Consider the following 22,498-nt stretch of genomic DNA (forward strand, 5'->3'; position numbering starts at 1 on the left):
CGGAAAAAAAAAGGTTAAAGGCTGCAAAACTTTATTTAGCAGCATCAATTTGCACAAATAATAAAACAATTTCACATGCTGATGCTGTTTTCTTTTTTTGTTTTGTTGTTTTTTGCTGTGGGAGCTTTCATTCTCAGAATTATTTTCTTTATGGTCCTCCTCAGGTGACTGTAGATGTGTGTCTGTCTGTGTCTGTGTCTGTGTCTGTGTGTTTTTCATAAGAGAAAAAGCAAGGACACTAAAAAATGAAGGATTCTTTGGGTAAATTCATTTTATATTGTTAACAGATGGCAGATTCAGGGGGAAAAAAGTACTTGCTTCTGATATAGCTCTTTGTTTTGTGATTGAAAGCAGCTGTTCACTTCCTCTGCTCTGATGAAAGATAAACACATGCACATAGTCTTTTTCTCAGGTCTGTTTTGAATCAATGTGTGTCTAAAACAGCAGTTCAGATGAGGTCATGCTCATAAACTTGCTCATAGATGGTTTGTATGGCTGAAGACAGACTTCATAATGACTGCCAAGTTAACAAAGAAACGAGAATAAAAAGCCTTCAAGACATGTGTAATGCCCACTGATTAATCCAACCCAGGAGAGAAAATAAGCACCTTAAAAAGCAGATCATCTTGCAGCAGGTCTTTTTAATTAAACACCTGTTTGACCTTCTCCTTTGACCTCTGAATTTGGCTGTTAGTTATTTAAATAAATATCATTATTAAAAACAAAACAAAACAAACAAACAAACAAAAAACCGCACAAAAAACAGTTTCAGTTTCAGTTTCAGTAGCTCAAGGAGGCGTCACTGCGTTCTGACAAATCCATATACACTACACCACATCTGCCAAGCAGATGCCTGACCAGCAGCGTAACCCAACGCGCTTAGTCAGGCCTTGAGAAAAAACAAACAAACAAAAAAAACAAACAAAAAACAAAAAAAACCCAAAAACAAGAAAAAAAACAAAAAAACACACACACACCAAAAAACTAGACAAAACAATGAAACAAACAAAACAATCCAACAAATACAAAACTCATGTTTTTCTTCCACATTTTCCAGTAATAGTTAATTGTAAATTTGAACTTTAACCCCCTGACCTTGACTCTCTACAGAATTTATATTGTTACTGTGACCAGTCACTGGAGTCAGTTTCATGAAGACTGGATGCAAGACCTCACATCTCTTGTGTTGAAAAACATTTTCTGTTGATATGTAGTGTTGTGACCATGAAGTTTGACCTCAGACCATGAATTTCAATTTAGGTCATGCTGTCATATCATGAGCGGTGACAATTACATACACCAAATTTGATCAGAAAAAACAAGTGAGCTCTATTTTCCCCAGTTGATGATCTTGGCCTCTGACATAACACCTTGTTTACAACATCATGAAGGAGAAGACTGGAAAGTTTTTATTTGTAACTACCATTCTTCCAAGTTTGGTTCCTCTTCCACTTGTGATAGCAGATAATTAAAATGCCAGTGTCAAAGTTTATAAATGAGGCACACACCCATGCACACACACACATACGCATATGTGCACACACACACACTAGTATGCATGTAAACACACACACACACACACAAATGAAGACATACATGCAAATGTATATGTATCTTTCTCGCACTCATCTTACATTCATTCACACTTTCTCTCTTTCTCTGTCTCACACACTCCCTCAACATTTCCATCCCACCCTCACCCCATACTATAACTTCTCCCCTCCCCCCTCCCGCATAGAGTTAATGAATGCATGATGGTTAGATTCATTTTATCCAGACAAGTGCACCCAAGGTGCATGACCATTTAAACAGATGTTGATACAAACAATACTAACAAATTATCTCCTCTGGGGAAGAGAAACACTCATTTGCGCATCCCTTCTAGCTCCTTGCACCTACCTACATATGTCATCATCTAATATGTAATAAGTGAATATGTGTGTGTGTGCAATGCTCATTGGCTGTCAATGCATGTTTGTTGCATATCTGTTATGCATGTGTGTGTGTGTGTGTGTGTGCGTGCATGTTTTACGCTTATTTGTCATCAGAATTGTCTTTTTATTTTATTTTCATGTATTGTTGTTGTTATTATTATTATTATTTTTATCATTTCAATATTTTTTATTAATTTTTTTTTTATTTGAAAAAAAAAAATCATTTTCTTTTCTCAAGGCATGACTAAGTGCGTTGGGTTATGCTGCTGGTCAGGCATCTGCTTGGCAGATGTGATGTAGCATATATGGATGTGTCCGAACGCAGTGACGCCTCCTTGAGCTACTGATACTGATAATCACATTGTGTACTTTTCATTAAATTACTTTTTTTTTTTCTTTTAAAGCAAACCATTTCTTTTCGCACACACTACCGGTCAGCGAGTTGGAGCAGTCTGGTTCAGTTTTTTTTTTTCTTCTAGCTATGGTTCACTACAGACATCTGTGCAAAGGGAGCTTTTACAGTTAAGCTAGGGTGGTTAAAAGGCTGTCAGTTTAAAAGCACAAGTTAATGACGTGCCATTCGTCTCCTTTTGAAAATGAACAAGAACCATACTTTCTAAAGCCTTAATTATATTTTCGAACTTTCTGTATGAGTTAAAAGAGTAATAACCGCAATTAATTTGTAAGAAATGGACGCATATCAGTATGCTTATTTGATATGCTAATATATTATTCGTAACTGCAACTCAAACAGTAAATACGAAACTGTGAAAAACTGTGACTGGTCGACAATTTCCTTGGTAGCCACAACAAAACAGAAGAATGGCTGTCGCATTGCAGATGAATGGAACATGATTTTGACCTTCCTGTAACGGCTTTCTTGACAATGACTGTATGACAGAAACCCATTTTGGTGAGTATTGCAAAATGTTAATGTTTGACTGTACGTTGTAAGTTTATTTTGCAGTTTTCTTTGATCGTCGCGTTTGCAAATCGGCATGCTTTTGACTTTCCGAGCTTCAAACAAACACAGAGATTACCGCCCGTTGATAAGAGTTTCAGGATGGTTTTGCACGAGTGTGGTTGCTCAGTCAGAGATTGGTATATTTGCTGAATTCCACTGTTCCCGCTTAGCCGTTTGCAAGCCCTTTTCTTCTTGTAGATTTATAAAGTCGATGACTGATTTGCAACAATCCATCATTCTCTGTATTTAACTTTTAAGTTATAAATTTCATGAGTGTTTGACCTAATTTATTTCTAGACTCAGTTTTAACGAATACACAAACGTATAAAGTCATTGGGACAGTGACAAAGGAAATGGATGGGGATAGGGGTGGGATGGGAGGTAGGGGGAGCCTGTTGCTTCATGGTATTCGTCATGGTCACTCCATGCAAAAGCCACTTGTAAAATCGCTTTCTGTGCTCTTTGCCTGCTTCCACTTTTTGTTGATTTTGTTTTCCCAGTTGATCAACAGGTGTCAGGCTGTGGGTTGTTCTCAAACACACACCCCTGGCCTACCCCACCATCTCACCTCTCCATCACACCACAAATAGCTTTAGGCAATTATGATTATGGACTCTTGCAGTAATAATTTTCTGTTGTCAAATTCAAACTTAAAAAAAAAAAAAATGCTTTGTATGTCGATGGGTTGTAGTCATCAATTAATATATATATCACTCAGTAAACCTAAGCTGTTCTGATTATGGTTGATTAAACAAGCCAGTCCATTAAAAGACACAAATTCGGAGGTGTCGTAAAGGTGTTTTTTTTCTGACGTAGGAAGATAATGTTTCATTAAAAAAAAAAAGGAAAGATTTCCAGGTTTTATTCTGTTACTTAGGGCTTAACTTTTTTATTTTCAGATAAAATGTTATTAGTGCTGTGACATTCTTGAAAAGTAGTGGTCATGTCCCTCGAAACTAGATATTTGTTTTTAGTGTTGGTATTGTCATCTAATGTACAGAATGATGCTTTGTTTGCTATACACTATAATACAGCATTGCATTATTCATGCCTTGCTGTTTGTGGCCCAAAAGGTGCATGAAAAATTACTGAGTACCTGTTGGTCATATTTTCATTTGTAATGTTAAACTCAACACCCATTCTTACAAAGTTTTGTTATTGTTGCTTCCTTTCCATTAGTTGTTGATATGGTGCTGAGATTGCGGTAGTTGTCACAAACTCCACTTCATATCTGGTGCAAGGCACAGTGCATGTGGATTATTAATTTATTTGTGTTACTCCCACTCAGATTCACTGTGTCAGTAATGAAAATTTGCCGTGATTTTTGTTTGTTTGTTTTTGTTGAAATTTTTTTTTCTTGTGATTTTGTAATGTTTTTGTGCTTTCTCCCTCTCTGCGTGTATTTTGCATGTTGACTGGAATCATTCATATTTTGACTTAAGAAGGTAACTGATTATATTTTGATTAAGAAAAAAAAAGAAACTTTTTTCCGCATGACATTTTAGCATCAACCCCATGATTTTTCTTGAAGACACAGCAAAAATCAATTAATTATTATTGTGATACTACTTTTCCATTATTTGTGTCGGCCATATAGCAGTGACCATACAAGGTCAAAGTAACTTAGTTTCAGGGGATACCTGTTCTAATGGCTTATTTTAGCACTGCAGATGCTAATGCTGATGATCTGTTTAGATACCAGATACAAAAAATTCTGTAAATGTGTGATCTAACTGTGTCTGTAAATGATAACAATTTATTATGTGGTCTGTTAAGGAAAATTCATAAGATTTGCTTATACAAATGACAATGTTTTGCCTTTACTGTAGTTTTACATCAGCAGATGTTAAAAAATATATGTTGAGAATCCCTTAATCCATGTCAGCAATGGATGGATTGTGGGTGTATAGATATACCCAACATGCATACACCTCAAAACAGAGTATCAATATGGCTGCCAAAATGCTGTGGTTAAAATAGTAGTGTAAAATCCTTCTGGAAGATAAAAGTGAATGTGGGAGCTGCATCCCAAGGATGCAGAAGAAGACAGAATTTGCAGCTTACTTCTTGAGGAAGGCAACTGCAAATATGGTTTGGTTTTGCTAAACGTAAAACATTTTACATATATTTTTGGCCTGATTTCAGTGTGATTGAGCTAATGACTAATGGGTATGGGGAAAAAAAGACAAAGTTAATAACAGTTTTGACATATTTCAACATTTATTCATCATCATCATAAATGTTTTTTGTCATTAATTTTATGTTTTACTTACTATAAGTATAAATGAATTTTGAAATGTGGTTGAAATACTTACGATGCGAGCATAGAAAACAAATATATGGATATGAAATTATAAACAGATTTGAGTTGAGAAATTCTCAGATATATATATCATTTACATATGTTTTTTTCTCTGTCTGATTGCGTGTTTGAATCAGCTAACCTGTATTTTGATATCTCCTACCCACTGTTCTGCTCTCTCTCTCTCTCTCTCTCTCTCTCTCTCTCTCTCTCTCTCTCTCCGTTTCCAGTTCTTTTCACTTTCACTCCCACATGCATATTCATGCAGACATATAAGACAAAAACTTTAAATTTATCTGTGGGTGCTACACTATGCACTTTGCATTATTTGATTACTATGCATCACTATCTTCACTCATCCTTCCAAACATTGTGATGATCATCAACAAAACTGCATGTTGCCAAAGTGTTCAGACTGATCTGCTACAGTTGCAAGTGGGTGTGCACATCATAGCCCTCACACATGGATATATATTCAAGTCTGAAACCTCTGTCATATGTAAAACACAAATGTGTTGTTTGGCTTTCTGGAGAATGGAAATAAAACCATTTTGTGTCTTGCCAGGCTGAACACAGAGTGTCGTTTCAGAATGAAAACCTGTCCCAAAGAAAATATTAGATGAACCATCAGAAATGTGCTTGGGAACAGTGTACATATGATGCAGGACATGTAAAAATACATTTCTTGAAATGACATTTACCAGCACATTCATGCCTGGTTATTCTTTTAAAAATTTTTTAACACTTTTTAAATGACATTTTTTCATAACACAATGGACAAATTGAAGAAAAATGATAATTAAGAAAAGCATTTTATAATCAAAATACTAATTCATGTCTGTTTTTGTTATAATATGATAATCCATGATTATCCATGAGAGGATGCTTTCCTTAATGCATCTTCATCTCAGTGTCATGTCAAGAAAAAAATATATGTTGTCAAGTCAGCCTTGCTGTGGCATGATATAATAATATGTTGTACATAGTGTGGTTGATCAGTCATCCTTTGTCCCATTGATACAATATGTAGCTATCAACCCGAAACAATGATCACTTGTCAGCATCCACAAATCAATAAACCTAGTGTAGTATTGATGTAGAGCAGTAGACAATTAGAACTCATTTGGATAGATGGGGATTGATAAAAATGTTTTTCCTTGTTCTTTTCTTTGTCAAAAGGTAAACAGCCTGAGTAAGGAAGATTATACATTTTTTGAATGCGTACTGATACTGTATATATATTTTTTCTTGATACCAGTAAAACTCATCACATTACTCCTGTAGCTCATTTCCAGTTCCACTTTATATCTTTTGTTGTGCATCTGTTGATGTTTCATCATTATATTAGATTTGTTTTTTCCAACAGGGATATAAAATCTGGTGCTTGAGGCTGACTCGCACATTCAGATGTGAACACACATGTGTGCACACACTCCATCTATCTCTTATACAGTATTCATTTAATGTCATACCCATATACACATGATATATGTAGCACACATACTCCATCCTTCTCTTATCAAATATTCCATTGATCTGATGTCATCAGATGGGAGGAACACACACACACACACACACACACACACACACACACACACACACACACACACACACAGACATACACATAAATTCATAAACACACAGATACAAGATACACAGACAGACAGACAGACACACACCATATAGTTTCATGCGCACATCCCCGCCCCCCCCCCCCCCAAACACACACACACACAGATGCGCAAGGCCTCCAACCTTCTCTCATCAATCAAATATTCATTTATCCAAACAGGATTTTAGAAAATGGGGGACATGCTCTCTCTCTCTCTCTCTCTCTCTCTCTCTCTCTCTCTCTCTCTCTCACACACACGCACACCCACTTCACCACATAGGTGCATGCAGCCTCCATCTTCTCTCATTTAATATTCATTTCATCAAACAGTATTGTTAAAAATGGGAAACACGCACACACGTGCTCTATCTCAGTCTCCCTCTGTCTGTCTGTCTGTTTCTCTCTCTCTCTCTCTCTGTCTCTCTCTCTCTCTCTCTCACACACACACACACACGCACACACATACACACACACACACACATACATCAACAATTAAAAAAAAAAATTGTGGTGGGGGTTGGGGGGAGCGGGGGGAGAAAAAAGAAGATAATGTATGCAGTGAAAAGGGAAAAAACCCAAAAACCTGATGGTAGAAACTGGAAATATTAGTGATGAAACGAAAACCCAAAATAACAAACTGATAGAAATACACAACAAAAAAGCAAGCCAAACAACATGAAATATGTATAAGCAATAGAAAAGCTGTAGTAGTCAACATCTCTGGTAATCTCCAGTGTCTATGATCTGCGTGGAGCTCGGTGTGGCAGGCTTATTGATCTGTCCTCTCCCCTGTGTGTATTTTGTCATCTGCCTCTTACTCTGTGCTGGCATCCCTTTTCCTTAGCATTGTATATCTCCGCCCGAGCTTTCCAGCTTTTCTGTCAGAGATGCCAGGCGAAACACGAGTGCTGTTGACAAGTGTTTGCTTGTGCAGTCAAAAATAGAAGCCTGGGTGCCCGTTGCCTTGACAGTGACGTGTTTTATGGCTTTGGTAAACTCAGGTGGAAAATTGTGTTGGTAATTAGGTCTGCTTGGTTGTTTTCCTTGCAGCTTTGTGGTTATTTTGGTTACAGTTTGGTTTTGTGATTGTGCTGCTGTAAATCTTTGTAAAGAGGGAAAGAATTCAACTGCAAGTGTGGAGTAGGATTGAAGGGTGGTAATTCTACATTTTGAAAAAAAAAATGTGGAGCAGGATTGGATACCAATTCTGTTTTTTAAAATCTTCGGTGGAGCAGTGTAGAATGGTAATTATACATAACAAAAAAGAAATAATTTTGTGGAGTGGGATTGAACAATATTTCTGCAATTAAAAATGGTTTTATGGAGGAGGGTGGAATGGTAATTTGACATTAAAAATTTCTTGTGGGGTAGGATTGAATGGTAATTTTGCATAAAATGTTTAGTGGAGCAGGATTTCATGGTGATTTTGCATTAAAAAAAAAAAAAGAAAGAAGCTTGGTAGTGAAAGATTGAATGGCAAAAAAAAAAAAAAAAAAAAAGTAAATAAATAAAGGTTGTGTGGAGCAGGAATGAATGGCAATTTTACATTTGAAAAAGGTTCTGTAGAGCAGGTAATTCTACATGAAAAAAAATGGTTTTGGGAATCCATATTGAATAGTGATTCTACATATAAAAAAACAACAAGAAAAACAGATTGTGTTTGTGTTGCTGAATTGAATGGTAAATCTACATTCCAAGGTGATTTCTGTCTTTGTGGTGTGGTTGAATAAGTGAGCTAGCAGATGATATCAAATCGTGATTTAAACTAATTAAAGTTTAGTTTTGTTAACTGTTTAAGCAGATTTTGCCATCACAGCCATACAACACCAATCCTGTATGCACACATCCTCTGCTTGGATTGTTAATGTTACTTATTGTAATTTTCACATCAGTTTGTGCTTCATAGACATGGAGCTCACTAGAATCGCCAGTGGCAAAATGAAAATAGTTGATGAGATAGCTGTTCTGAATGAAAATACAACAAGCATTTTGAGTGTTGAAATAGTGTGAATGAAACTGTTGAAGTGTGTGTGTGTGTGTGTGTGTGTGTGTGTGTGTGTGTGTGTGTGCATTGATGTTATCATTAGTTATAAAGTGTCTCTTTTGACTGGGCAGTCGCTCAAACTACTCTTTTTACCTCCAATTTTCATAAAATCATTTTCCTGATTGGTGCATGTTTATTACTGCATTTCTGACCAGCTAACCCGCTTACTGATTTGGCTGTCACGGTAATCAGCCTGGGGTGTTTTGGATGCTATTTTCAGCCAACACCTGTATTCAGTTTGCTGAAACATTTTGCATTCGGAAGTGGTATGCCAAAAGTGTTATTGCCGATCAGAATCAATAAATCACATTATGAAATATGCCTCAGGTTACTACTACCTGTTCATTTCTGCAAAAACTTCACATGAGTTGTTTGTCTTTCTTTTTTTTCTCTCTTCATATGTTAAGTGTTATGGTAATGTGTTATATATATATATATATATATATATATATATATATATATATATATATATATATATATATCCATATTGTATTTTTCCTGTCTTGACACTATTTCATGAACTGTTAAAAAAAAAATTTAAAAAAATGAGGATAACGTCAATGAGAATAAAGAAGACATGTAAAAAAAAACCCCCAAACCTGCAGTGTTTCACCACTGAGACATAAACACACAGGCCCAAACCTGCATTACCACCCTCCCCCTAAATCCTCCCCCCTCACCCTTCCATTCCCTCACTTGGCCGAACCATCCCCCCAAGACTAGCATCATCCCTTTTCCAATAATAGTACCGCTGGCTCGCTGTGTGACCTGCCGTTGACAAGTGATGTAGCATGGGACTAGAAGGCTGCTCTGGTGCTAAGTCCACAAGAGCAGAGGGAGACTTTAAGCGAAAGGACAGGGGTGGTGGCTGTGTACACCACACACTGAAAGGATTTTGCCAGTCTGCAGCGGATCGTAGTGTGTCCTGCAGTGATCTTTTACTGAAGCAACCATGGCTGCTGCTACTTCTGCTGCTGCAGCATCAAGGAGGGAGTCAGATGCTCTTAAGACAGCAGCATGGGCAAAATTTGGTAAGACGTCATAGTCAGAGATTTTTTTAAGAAGCTTGAAAACAACAAAATGTCCATCTTTGATTTAAAAAACAACAAAGAACAACAACAACAAAAACACCACAAAAAAACAACAACCAAAAACAAAAACAAAAACAAACCAAAACATGCATCAACAACAAGAGATGAAAAATAGGCAATTTCCTAAGAATAGCTGGAGCAATTGTCTTTGTAGGGAAAAGTTTTTGCTTGTAAATTTTATTATTTTTTAAGTGTTAGTGGCTTGGTCATGAAAAATAATTTATGAGTGATTTGTTTATGATGAATTGTTTCTTAATTATGGGTCGGCAGCCCTTGGTAAGGTCCATTAATTGTTTGGAAAATATACATTTTGCGGTTGCCCTTTTGCTTTAGTTGTCAGAATCAAGAAAACAGCTTGACCATATTTTGTAATTTCTAAATCAACACAACTGACTTATGTACTTTTATTTTAAATTTCTTGTTCAATTATGTATGAATAGGAAACAAACAAAAAACACAAAAGATTAAACAAACACAAATAAATGGGACAGCTTCATTGCAATGGAAAGCATTGCAAAACAAATACATTATTATGGTTTGAGTGAAATGGCCTGTGTGTGATAGTTATTGTCACAGGAGAGTGGAAAATATTGTCAAGGAAGAAAAGTGTTCATTACGTTTTGGGAGAATCAATAGGCTGTGATCAATAACTGAATTTTTATACCCTTGTTATAAGTGTTTGAGGACATGTGCATGAGTGCAAACAAAGAGGTTTTTTGTGGGTTTTGCTTGTGGTGCTTGTCAGGTATTGTCGCTGTTTGCACTTCACCCCTGGGGGAATGCGTGGACAAAGGGGATACAGTTGACAAAAATAAAAGGTTTTTCATGTTTCTCCTCTTCTTTTTTTTTTTTTTCAACATGCATGCACTGGTTGTTCAGCATTGTTCCATGCTCTGAGGAAATAATAGCCTGATAGTGATAGGTATGGCCAGTAGTTCAGTATGTAGTAATTTCACATCTCAGAAATCGTGCAGTAATTTTTCATTTTTTTGCATGTTTGCCGTCAACTGCATTTGAAAAAAAAGATTAAGCATTAAAAAATAAAAAAAAAAAAAAAAAAAAGAGCGTAAGAAATGAATAGTGATGCAGTATCATACAGCACCTCTGTCAGCTTTTGGTAACTCTGTCATAGACATGCCTCCAGAATAATTCCATTTTGATGGCTAAACTATTGTTGATCTTAAGATGATTGATATATATACATAGTGTGCAAAATAGGTTTATAAAAAAAAAAAAAAATCATTAACTTACCAGAACAGTTGATAATGATGATGATGAAACTGAAATAATGATTTAATGAAGATGATAAGAATGATTATTCACATTTTACATTCCGTGAAAACAATACATTTTCAAGACACATTATAACTGTTGTGCTGTGTTGTCATTCAAAAAGATAACACAGAACACATACTATACAAAACAACAATCGTTCTTGACACCTATTAGGAGAATTTCCATTCTTGCAAAGCAAATCTGTTGCTAACACAGCAAAACTTAAAATCCAACCTCTCCCCTCTCACACACACACGTGTGTGTGTGTGCACATACACACACACACACACACACACACACACGTGTGCACATACACACACATACACATGTGCACACACACACACACACACACACACACACACACACACACACACACACACACACACACATGCGTACATGCATGCATGCAGGCATGCATGTACACTCTCACACAAACTTTATATGTACCTATACTTCTTTTTTTTCTGTATTGCAACTGATAGTATTGCAGATTTTGTCCCATGGTGGAAAATAATGCAACAGGTGACTTAGGCAAAGCTGTGGGTACAGTTTCCTGTGTGCACAGCAGTGACTTGCATGTTAAGTCAGGTGCCAACACTATGTCACATGCATATTTCAGATACAAAAACAGATAATTGAAAAATGATTGTATTCAGATATGTTTGACAACTGACACGAACTAGCATTAAAAAAAAGTAAGATTAATTATGTGCTTCCTTACACAATTGATATAATGAAAGATACTCCTGTGTTTGTTTCCACATACACACAGCAGTATGCTGATAATGATTTTTTTCTTTTTTACTTGCTTTCTCTGTTGTTTCAAGCAACAAACCATGCTACTATACTGTATTGACTATCGTGTCACAGTAGTTCTCTTTCCAATTTCTGCAAATCAGTATCAGTGTGTGTATGTGTGTTTACAGCATAAAATAGTGCAGCCAGGTTTTGTTGTCGGTTTAGCTGTGTAAATCTGAGTGCAGGGTATATGGCCCTGTGTGGTTGGCTAAGGATAAGTAAACTTGAAGGGAAGGAAAAAGGGTTTGGCTATAAAACAACCTGAAGGAAAGGGAAAAGGGCTTGGCAATAAAACACACACACACACATTCACAAACACAAGTTTTATGCAGGCAGTTACTTCTGTATGTATGTGAATACATGACACACATGCACACACATACACACATGGAAGCATGCATGCGCGCGCGCGCGCACACACACACACACACACACACACACACACACAATCAAAACCAAAACCAACAGGAAGCATGAAAGATAAAGCTGCAAACTTGCATTGTTGCATTTTACTGACCGTGACATGGCTTTAGCACATGGTCACATGAGTGCAACATCTCTAAGTAATCAGAAATGAAAGCATAACATGTGCACAAAGAAAGAAAAGGAGAAGGATAAGATGAGATGAGGGGAAAAAAAAAGATGATAAGAATGATACCAGCTGTTGTAAATATTGCAGTCATTTTTGTACATGGTTTCAGTGTATCCATTTCCTGTCCCTTGTGTGTTTCCAGGATTGAAGATGGATTCTTCAGAGAGCAGTGAGAGAGAAAAGTCTGAGGATCGTCAGACCTCAGCAGGTACCGAAAACAAAACTGAAAACCACCAGAGCTTGGACACCACTCCCACCAAACAGTCGGACGCGGACGACACCTATGAAGACGACTTTGAGGAGCTAGATTCCTTCATTCAAGAGAAATCACAGGAGTCTTCCTCATCGGTGATTAGCAGATTTTGTTCATTTCAGTGATTATGTGCTTTTCTTGACCAGAAGGAAGGTAGCAGAATTATTAAGATGTTTATCTGGCAGTACAGTGTCCATGAGGATCTGATTTCAGATCCCGGTCAGGCCCTTTCTCCCAAGTTTGACTGGAAAATCAAACTGCGCATCTAGTTATTCAGAGGAGATGATAAAGTCAGGTTCTGTTTGCAGCATGCACTTGGTGCACTGAAAAAGAACCAAGCAGATTTGGTGTAGCGTATATGGATTTGTCCAAACACAGTTGTGCCTCCTTTTGAAACTGAAACTTTCATTGTCCATTAGTCACAGGGCTTCAGATTGACAGTACACTTGTGCCATTGAAGTGTGATTTGTTCTGTTGGTGCATAGCTTTGTTTCTGTGCTGATTCACTGGTCATGCGCCATTTTATTTCCACATGGTGCGTGGAGTTTGTCTGGTTCAAGACCTTCGCCTCATGACCCCTCACTTTCAGTTACTGCGGGGTCATGTGGCCATTAACTTTGCACATCAGTCTGAAGTTCTGTCCATAGCTGATCCAATTGTCTGTACAACATTGAAAAAAATGTGTCACTATTATTCCTCAGCTTCTTGGAAATTCTGTGGCAGAAATGCTTTCATTTCTGTTACTCTTTGTACTTTGTTTCTCTCTCCCTGTCTCTCTCTTTCTTTCTTTCTGTCTTGATGATAGTGTGCTTTGATTTCTTATCTGTTTGAAATTTGTTGCTTGTTTAACTTGTTTGCCAGGCATTTAAGTGTGTGTGTGTGTGCGTGCGTGCGTGTGTGCAAGTGTGTGTGGGTGTATGCATGCGTGCATGCATTCATGCATAAATGGTTTGCACAAACATGCTTGCTCACACTCAAGAGTGTGTGCATGTGTATTTGATATCCACAATGGAATCATCATACTGCTTCTGTGTTCTCTCCCCGACCCCCCAACACTGTCACCCCCAGGAAACCACCACCAAGCAAGATGCCACCCCAGAATCAGACAACAGCACCAACACCAACACCAACACCACCACTACAGAAACAACCACCGACAAAGACCGCTCAGCAGACGACGACGACGACTCCATCACCGACTCCTCCTCCCAGAAGCCTCCCCAGCAGCCCCAGCAGTCTCCGTCAGCCTTTGACGACCCCCAGTCGGACGACTCCGAGCCGGAGCCCGAAGGTGACGTGTTGTTCACTGACGATCAGCAGCGCGCCATGCTGGAGCTCATGGCCCAGAAGCATGACAGTGGGGACTACTCAGGTACCGTCAAACCAGGACACACACACACACACGCCATGCCCACCCACTCCCCAAAGGCATGCATGCTTACCCTTGTTTTTTTTTTAAGGCCCTTGATTGATTATACTTAAGCGAGGGGGTGGTGGTTTGATTTATGGATTGAATTGATTGATTTTTGATTGATTGTTTGATCAGTCATTGATCGGTCCTTTTGATCATTATTAGCCAGGGGGCATGGTTGATTGGTGGATGCATTGGATTTATTGATTGATTGATCAGTCATAGATCAATGCTTGCTTTCTTTCAATGCTTTGCCTCCTCCCCTGGGCTGTTAGTTTGTCAGGAGTGGGCCGTTTTGTTTAAAGAATGGTGAAGCATGCATTTCTTTAGTGTGTGTGTGTGTGTGTGTGTGTTTGGATAAAAACTGTGGTCTGGCTTTTTTATAAAGTTTTTTTCAGAATTTTTTTCTAAAGAATTGATATGAAATACTGTGAAAACTAGCTCTGAAAACAAAATATTATTTCTTTACAAAGTGCAGAGAAAATTTTTTAACTTCTTTACAAATTGCAGAGAATTAAAAAGAAATTGTTTGTTGTCTCCAGAATGATGGTATTGAGTTGGTATGGGTTTTTTTTTTCTTTGTGTTTTGTTTTTGTTTTTCTACAAGCATGTTTCTTTCAAAGATTTGATATGATTGTCTCTGATGAAAATTGATAAGCACTTCACTTTTATGTCTGTTAGAAATGGCAGTGTGTATCATTTGATGAAGCCTTGTGACCAGAGACAGATTGTTCTGGAAATAAGGTGGACTTATTTTCCTCACAGATCAGTTTTTTTCACAGCATTTCATGTTTGCTTTGGTGGAACATATATATTCTTGATACTTTGTGTGAAGCAACATACTCTGTATACATTGGCAACGACTACCCCCCACCCCTTCCGCCCTTTCCTTGTTCATTTCGTAGGTATGGCCAGACCACAGCAACAGTGAAACTTCTCAGAGTTTTTTTTGCATGTGTCTCAGTTTCCATTGTTGACTTTGACACATATTATAGATCGTTTCATGCTACATCTCTTTGTTTCTCAAATGCTGTTGGTTGCATTGTAATCAACGTTGTGTTGAACATGAGAAATTTGTAATGGAAAAAAAAAGAAAGAAAAGAAAACAGCGGTTGTTAAAAAAAAAAAAAAAAAAGAAGAAGAAGAGAAATTTCACTGTGTCCAGGTTTGATGGAATTTAATTATTTTTACATATACTTGTTTTTTTGGTTTTGCATTTCCTTTACCAAAATGCCAACTGTGAACACACCAGTTGTCATTTGACCATTTTTATGTTTTGACAAGGCAGCAGCATTTGTTGAATATTGCATTTTGTGTGCTACAGCCTCATACTAGACTTTTCTTTGACATTCAGTATCTGTACTGTGTAACCACTTTGTTGTATTTAATGCCCTGTGTTTTTTTTCTTGTGTTTTAGTACCATGTTACAGGATGTGGTCTGAATGGTAAAATGTGGAGATGAACTGCATGGTTGGGGGTTGGTGGTAGTGAGAAATAATGATATTGCTTCAACTGACACATTTTGTGACGGACGGACATGGGTCAGTGCATGTTCAGCACTGGGTGCTATTTGAGCTTTAGGTTGTGAGGCAAATGGGAATTGGGATAACAAAGGACCGAGTGTTGGGATGTGTGTGTGTGTGTGTGTGTGTGTGTGTGTGCATGTGTGTGTCTTGTGTCTGTGTTTGTTCAGTAGCCTTTACTTGGATCTCCAAGGGATGCCATCCACAGGTTGGATGTTAAGAACAGTCAGTCAAGGTTGTGTGCAGAGTTTCTTGCTGAGTCAACCAGCTGTTGACATTGACATCATCATCATCACCATTCATCCCATTACCAACAAAATCATATCATCAATATTACCATTCACCAGATTGTTATATTTTGTGACAGTTTCTTCGGGACTGTGTAATGTAGTTTCATATTACCGTGAAAACCATCTTCAGAGTTATTATTTGACATACAGGCTGAACAAAAAATTAAAGAACCAGTCCATAAAAGCATAGATGTTTTCGTTACATGTTGGGAAAAATAATCAAGATATTCAAAGTTTACAAGCTGCAAATGGCCAACTACTGACCTCTTATTGAAAACACAAACAGCCGTTCCAAGCATATTCGCACCATGAACAGCCAGATGAATTATGTGTTTGAAAAAAAAAAAAAAAGTTTCAGCCAAAGATTTACGGTTATCCAGTGGTTTATAAAGGATAGCAGTTTTTTTTTCCATAGTAAAAAAGCACAAGTACACTTGCAAGAAAGCACCATTCCATCTGTTTATAAGAGGTGCTCATTATTTTGGTTGCATTCACCAGTGTTTCCTGACAGTTCAGCATTGTTTCACCATGCCCCCAAGAAGAGAACTGTGTAAGTACCCAATTGGTCCTGAACTTTTTGTGAACCCTGTAGATTGTGCCACAGTATCTTCCTCGTTTTATGATTTGATATCACATATTCAACAAAATCTTCAGGTGAACTGTTATTTGACATAGATTCTGTGACCGTTTTTTCAGGGTTATGATTTAGTACAACATTTTTTTGGTAACATCCTCATCAGTGTTAGTATTTGAAACAGATTATATGACAATTTCTTTTTGAATATGTAAAAATGTTTTCCCCACAATGAAGTTCAGTTTATACAGTGCATTGCTGTGTCTTAAATTGTATTTTCGGTCTTGGAAAACAGCCATGTTCTTGATAGATTTGTGTAGCAAAGAGAAAAAGAAAGTGCCCCATGATTATTTCAAGGACTGAAGCAAAATGATTGGTTGCTTGTCCTTTGAGCACATGAGAGCATCAGTGTGTTGACTGTGTGTGTTTGTACCTGTGGGCACTGGAAAAACTACGGTACCTTGACACTTCCACATGATTTGTGTTTTATGAAGAAGAAGAATATCAGAATAAGATTTGCGGAGTCACAAGGAATATCAGAAGGGTTAGTACATAAAAGATACAAACATAAATCGAAAATCATGTGCACTCACGTATGCACACACACCTGTCCCCCCCACCCCTCCTCTTCTCCCAATCCCCCAAACACACACATACTCAGATCATATCTATATGTGTAAACATACGCTGCACATTATACATTACCGGTACATGTGGATGGGGCTGATGACTCGAGGTAAATGCTTGCTGATTGCACAGTTCTCTTTTGTACATTTTGGGTTGGTTTGAGAGACCGGACATTGACTGCTTTAGGGAAGAAGCTATTGGGCAAGCCATTGCTTTTGGTTCTAATATTTCTGTATTGATGACCAGAGTGGAGTAATTAAAAAATCCTAAAAGCTGGATGTGATTCATCCTGGCTGATTGATTTTGCTGCTCATAGTATATGTCGTCCAGAGATGGTACATCAGACCCGATAATGTTGGTGGCAGTTTTTCTAATTCTGTTCTGAGCTGTGATTTCTGCCTTAGAAATGTTTCTGTACTAAACAGTAATAGTGAAGGTTAACACACTCAGTGACACCTCTGTAGAAGTCAGCTGTGATTTCCTTTTTGAGTCCAATCTTTTTGAGGTGCCGAAGAAAGTCCAGGCATTGTTGTGACTGAGCAGCTACAGTTTTGAAAGTAAAGATTTTTGTTGAGAGAGGGTAGTGGGAAGGAAGAATGAGGGGTGGTGGTGGTGTGTTTAGAGGGGTGGGGGAGGTTGGGTATAGGGTAGGTCACTTCTGGGTCAGTTCCCTTGAAGAGTGTTTAACTGTATTGAAGGCTGTTCAGCTATATAGGTGGCACTCAACCTGTTAAAATTTGGTGCTATTGGTGGACAGGAGAGCAGCTTGCATGGTGAAGGTTGTGTTGTGTGTCTTCATCAAAGCTTATGGTATGGTTGACTGTTCCTAATGATGAAGGATCCTGGTTTTTTGTTGAGCTGACATGAGTGGCACTATAACTCATGTCATAATTGGTTACTCTGTACATTGAATTTTACCTTTTTGACTGCTCTCCTTTTAAATTATGATATACAGCTGCAGCCACATAGGTAACACTTCTTTCACAGTTTTTGTCTTGTTAATGACAAGTTAGTCAGTGTACTAAAATATTTCCTTCCTGTACTTGCCTGTTAGTGCTGCTGATTGTGTGAGTCTTTACTGCTGCATATGTGAATATGTGTGTGTGTGTGTGTGTGTGTGTGTGTGTGTGTGCGCGCTAATGCTCATGAATAAATGGTAAAATGATATTTACTGTTAAGTGCTGACTGTTAGACAGTACCTGTATCTCATATTCAGTATGCTTGCAAGTGTGAATTTGTGTTATGTGTTGGTGTGTGAATGCATGTGTACACTCTGTGTGAGTGAATGTAAGTCTATTTGCACTTATGTGTGTGTTAGTGTGTGTGTTGTTGTGCTGTTTTTTTGTTTTGTTTTTGCATGTGAGTGAGTGTGTGTGTCTGTGTGTGTGTGCCCGTGCCCGCATGTTTGTGCAGTCTTGAGGGAAAAGTTCAAAATTTTGCAACAGTGCCTTTATTTGACAATAACGCTTCTGTATGTAACTCTTGTCATCCTCAACTGTACATTTTGGTCTCCCAGATGGGTGAAGATAGGTGGGGAGGTGAACAGGTTTGTCATGCACATTTTTATAGTGTTCCTACTGTGGTGAGTTTTGTACTACTGGTTGTTGGGTTCATGAATGGTGTACTAGCTAAGGTTGTGGCATATTTTGTTGTTTTCAGTTTTGGCATTACACATCAAATAGGAACCTATCTTTATGCCTGCATCTGTGGGGATAGAGTTTCTTATCTGGTGTAACAGTTTTAACAGTTTTTGCTAACAAATGAAAAACTCAAAAGCAAACATCCATTTGTCAAATTTGATTCATCTGAACATTTCACTGATCCAAGTTTCACAATGGGGTGGTGGCAACTGTATCTAGATGTGTTGGCAGCTGTAATCTGTGTTCAACGATGTTGCATGCTGTTTATTTATTTATTTTATTATTTTTTTTGTAACCCATTGACAAATTATATGTATCTCAGATAAGAGTGGGGACATATTGGTTTGGATTTATGGAAAAAAAGTCCAGTGGCTGTGTGTGTGTGTGTGTGTGTGTGTGTGTGTGTGTGTAGGTGGGTGGGTGGGTGGGTGCTTTCTTTGATACAAAATTAAACTTACGTGTGAAACAGAGATGACTTTGTCATTATAGCTCATTTAAGTTTGCTTCATGCTGAATCAGTCATAAAGAGCCCTGCCATGAACTGATAGCTAACTTTGAAATGAAATATAACTTTCAGTGTAGACCTCACACAATGAAAGAAGCTGTTATAGATAGATAAACATAGAAATCATATTTAAGGATTGTTTATCTGTGCATCTTTGTTTGAGTTCCTTTGATAACTCTTGGAGGAAAAAAAGAAAATAATTGTGAGGTCATTTATGGTTGAAATCCACTTTCTGAAGTGGGATTTTGACTGCGGAGTTAACCAATACAAGATTGTTGCTATATTAAGCATCACTCAGATTTCTTGGTCTGTCTGAATTTAAGTTTTGAAGCTGTGTGTGCGTATGTGTGTGTGCGTGCGCGCGTGTGTGTGTGCGTGCGCACGAGCGTATATGTGCATGCATCCGTGTGAGAGAGGGTTGATGCATTAACTTTTTTTAATTCACATATACCTGTGCATGTTTTACATTTTACAAGTCTGATAGTGGATATGGATGGATATGTATGCATGCAAGAAATGATATTGTTCTTCTATCCAAATTCATTAAAAAAAACATTGGAATTTCTTTGGTTTTGGTTAATATTGTGAAATAATGTTTTGATTCAAAATCAAGGTGAAGAGTTCTGATTTTGTTGTTTGTCTTTACCATTATTTATCAAATTGTCATGAAGTCAGTGTTTTTCGGAAAGTATCTATGGTGCCTATAAGTGTGATAATATTTAAAAGTCATTACTTACAGTAATGTTTTGAAACCAGAGTCAGTTTGTTGGTCAAATGATTCTTCTGTTTGATATATATTTTACTGATGCTTTGAACGCGATCAGCAGTTGATCAGTTGGTTCTGCTGATAGAATTTTACTCATGCTTTGAATGCAATCAGCAGTTGATCAGTTGATACTGCAGTTTGATAGATTGTTTTAAATTGTATTTGCAGTTGATGTTCTCAGATGATGCTGGAATCATTGCAGTAGGTTTGTGACTGGTAGTGAGAGAGTCCTTTTACTGTATTACAAAAAACAAACAAACATACAAAGAAAAATAGGAAAAATAAACAAAACGAAACAAAACAAAAAACAACCCCCCCAAAAAAAAAGAAAAGAAAAGAAACACTCACACAAAAATAGATAAAGAATCTTTGTAAAGAATGTCTCTGATTCATTTACAGTGCTTGTGAACTCCGTTGCACTGGCAGATTCACAATACGAATCGAATGCTGTCTGTGACATGGACTTGCGTGAGAGAGTCTTAATCCTGCAGTCTTTATTTCTTTTTCTCCAGACGACCCCCCTGAATACAACGTGAAAGACAGGCTAAAGGAACTGAACGCGGAACTGGCCATGGAGCCTGACCCTGATGATCGCAAGCACCGTGTGGGCTTCAAGGAAGAGCTGGTGGACCTGGTGGCGCCACCGCCGGAAGTGAGCGACGAGGAGGACTCACCCCGTAAAACCACCACCACCACGACAGAGGATGGTGGAGACAGTCAGGAAAAGGGGGAGGAGGAGGGAGGCAAGAAAAAGAAACAGTTTGTGGTAGAGCGGGACGGGAAATTCGATGTTTTGGCCGACCACGAACTGACGGCGTCCGAACGTGCCATGTTCAACATCCCTGACAATGACAACAACGACGACAGCAGTGGCAGAAGCTCCAACAAGACAGAGACAAACACCACCGGTGATGGCCCGGTTCGAAACGGCGGCGGAGACAACAATGTCAACAACTCCAACTCTGGGAGGAGCAAGGAAAGCGTGCACCCCACGCCACCCTCCAAGCCCCGGCCCAACACTGCCAGCAGCGGCTACTCACGTCGCAGCGTACGCCCGTCCCAGTCCTCCAGCCGGCCTCAGACAGCATCTTCCAACCAGCGCCCCTCCTCCAGCACCTCCTCCACACTGCAGGACTTCAACTACAACTCTCCCTATGCCATGTCCAGCAAAGAGAAGGAGCAGGCGCAGGAGAGAGCCAGGTTTGTACCCACCTGTGTGGATGGACGGAGATATCCTTTTTCTCCCTCTAGACCTTACTTAGCGCCTGGGGTTATGCTACCTGCAGTGATGCATCCTTGAGAAATTGAACTAAAACTGAAACTCCCCTTCTCCTCCTCCTTTTTTTGTTTGCTTTTTTTATGTAGGTGAATGAACCAGCAAAATGATTTGTATTAAAGGCAACAGATTCCATGACATGCTGTCACAGACGTTGCGAAAGACGGTCAGGTCTTTAGAAAAAGAAAAAAGAAGAAGAAGAAAATGATCAATCTGTAGCAGTTCAAATTCTAAGGAGACATCCAAGCTTCTGAGTTATCCATATATGAACACTGAAAGTACTAAAAAAGAAAGAAAAGAAGAAAGAAAGAAAATAAGGGTGTGTGGAAGGGTGAGTGTGGGCGTGGGTGTGGGTGTTGTGATGGGAGATGTCTTACCTTGAAAGAAGCCTGGTCTGTTGATCAGGTTTTGAGTATTAATTGTCTATTTCTATGAGTGGGCTTTCATGCATATTGTTCATATAGTATTAGTCAGTTTAAGTAGGAAAAAAATCAAATACACATAGGATGTCAAGACTGATGACATGAATTACCTTTATGGATGTATATTTATTTATGCATTTGTGTGTGGGGTGAGGTGGGGGTGGGGGTGGGGGGGGTTGGTGTTGGTGTTTGTGTAGCTAATGATTCATACAAATCGTTCATCTGGACATGCTTAAAAAGAACCTATCTTACACTACACTGATACCACAAGAACATGTTGAGATGGGAACACGAAAATGCCATTTGTTATGGTGGGTGTCTGTGATTTGGAAGACCATCCATAATTCCCTTAGAAACCCAGTTAGTGAAGTTGATGATGTTCATTCACACCCAGTAGTCATCCTTGACTGGATTGTATTATCATATGGAAACTGCATTTTTTTGATACTCAGTAAGAAAAGTTGATGCTCATTCACACACAATAGAGTATAATAGTCACCCTGGGTTAGATTATGAAGGAAATTGCATTTCATTTATACTAGGTCAGAGAAGTTGGTTTACATTTATTCGCACCAATAGTCATCCTTGATATGATGGAA

General features: G+C 38.2%; 1 protein-coding gene across 6 annotated transcripts in view; it reads left to right on the forward strand.

The window, feature by feature from the left end:
- The first annotated feature begins 2,723 nt into the window (after positions 1-2,723).
- The window catches only part of LOC143282845 (uncharacterized), a 35,636-nt gene continuing 15,861 nt past the window's right edge, over positions 2,724-22,498 (forward strand). For 5 of the 6 annotated variants that reach the window (XM_076588677.1, XM_076588679.1, XM_076588678.1 and 2 more), the window contains exons 1-4: positions 2,724-2,847; positions 12,755-12,960; positions 13,934-14,237; positions 20,714-21,401. In XM_076588677.1, coding sequence (XP_076444792.1) covers positions 2,829-2,847; positions 12,755-12,960; positions 13,934-14,237; positions 20,714-21,401 — 1,217 coding nt within the window. In that variant the 5' untranslated portion in view covers positions 2,724-2,828. The remainder of the gene's footprint in view (positions 2,848-12,754; positions 12,961-13,933; positions 14,238-20,713; positions 21,402-22,498) is intronic. The other variant, XM_076588681.1, reaches the window with a different exon arrangement.

The sequence above is a fragment of the Babylonia areolata genome, chromosome 6 (genome assembly GCF_041734735.1).
Source record: "Babylonia areolata isolate BAREFJ2019XMU chromosome 6, ASM4173473v1, whole genome shotgun sequence".
Classification (NCBI taxonomy): Eukaryota; Metazoa; Mollusca; class Gastropoda; order Neogastropoda; family Buccinidae; genus Babylonia; species Babylonia areolata.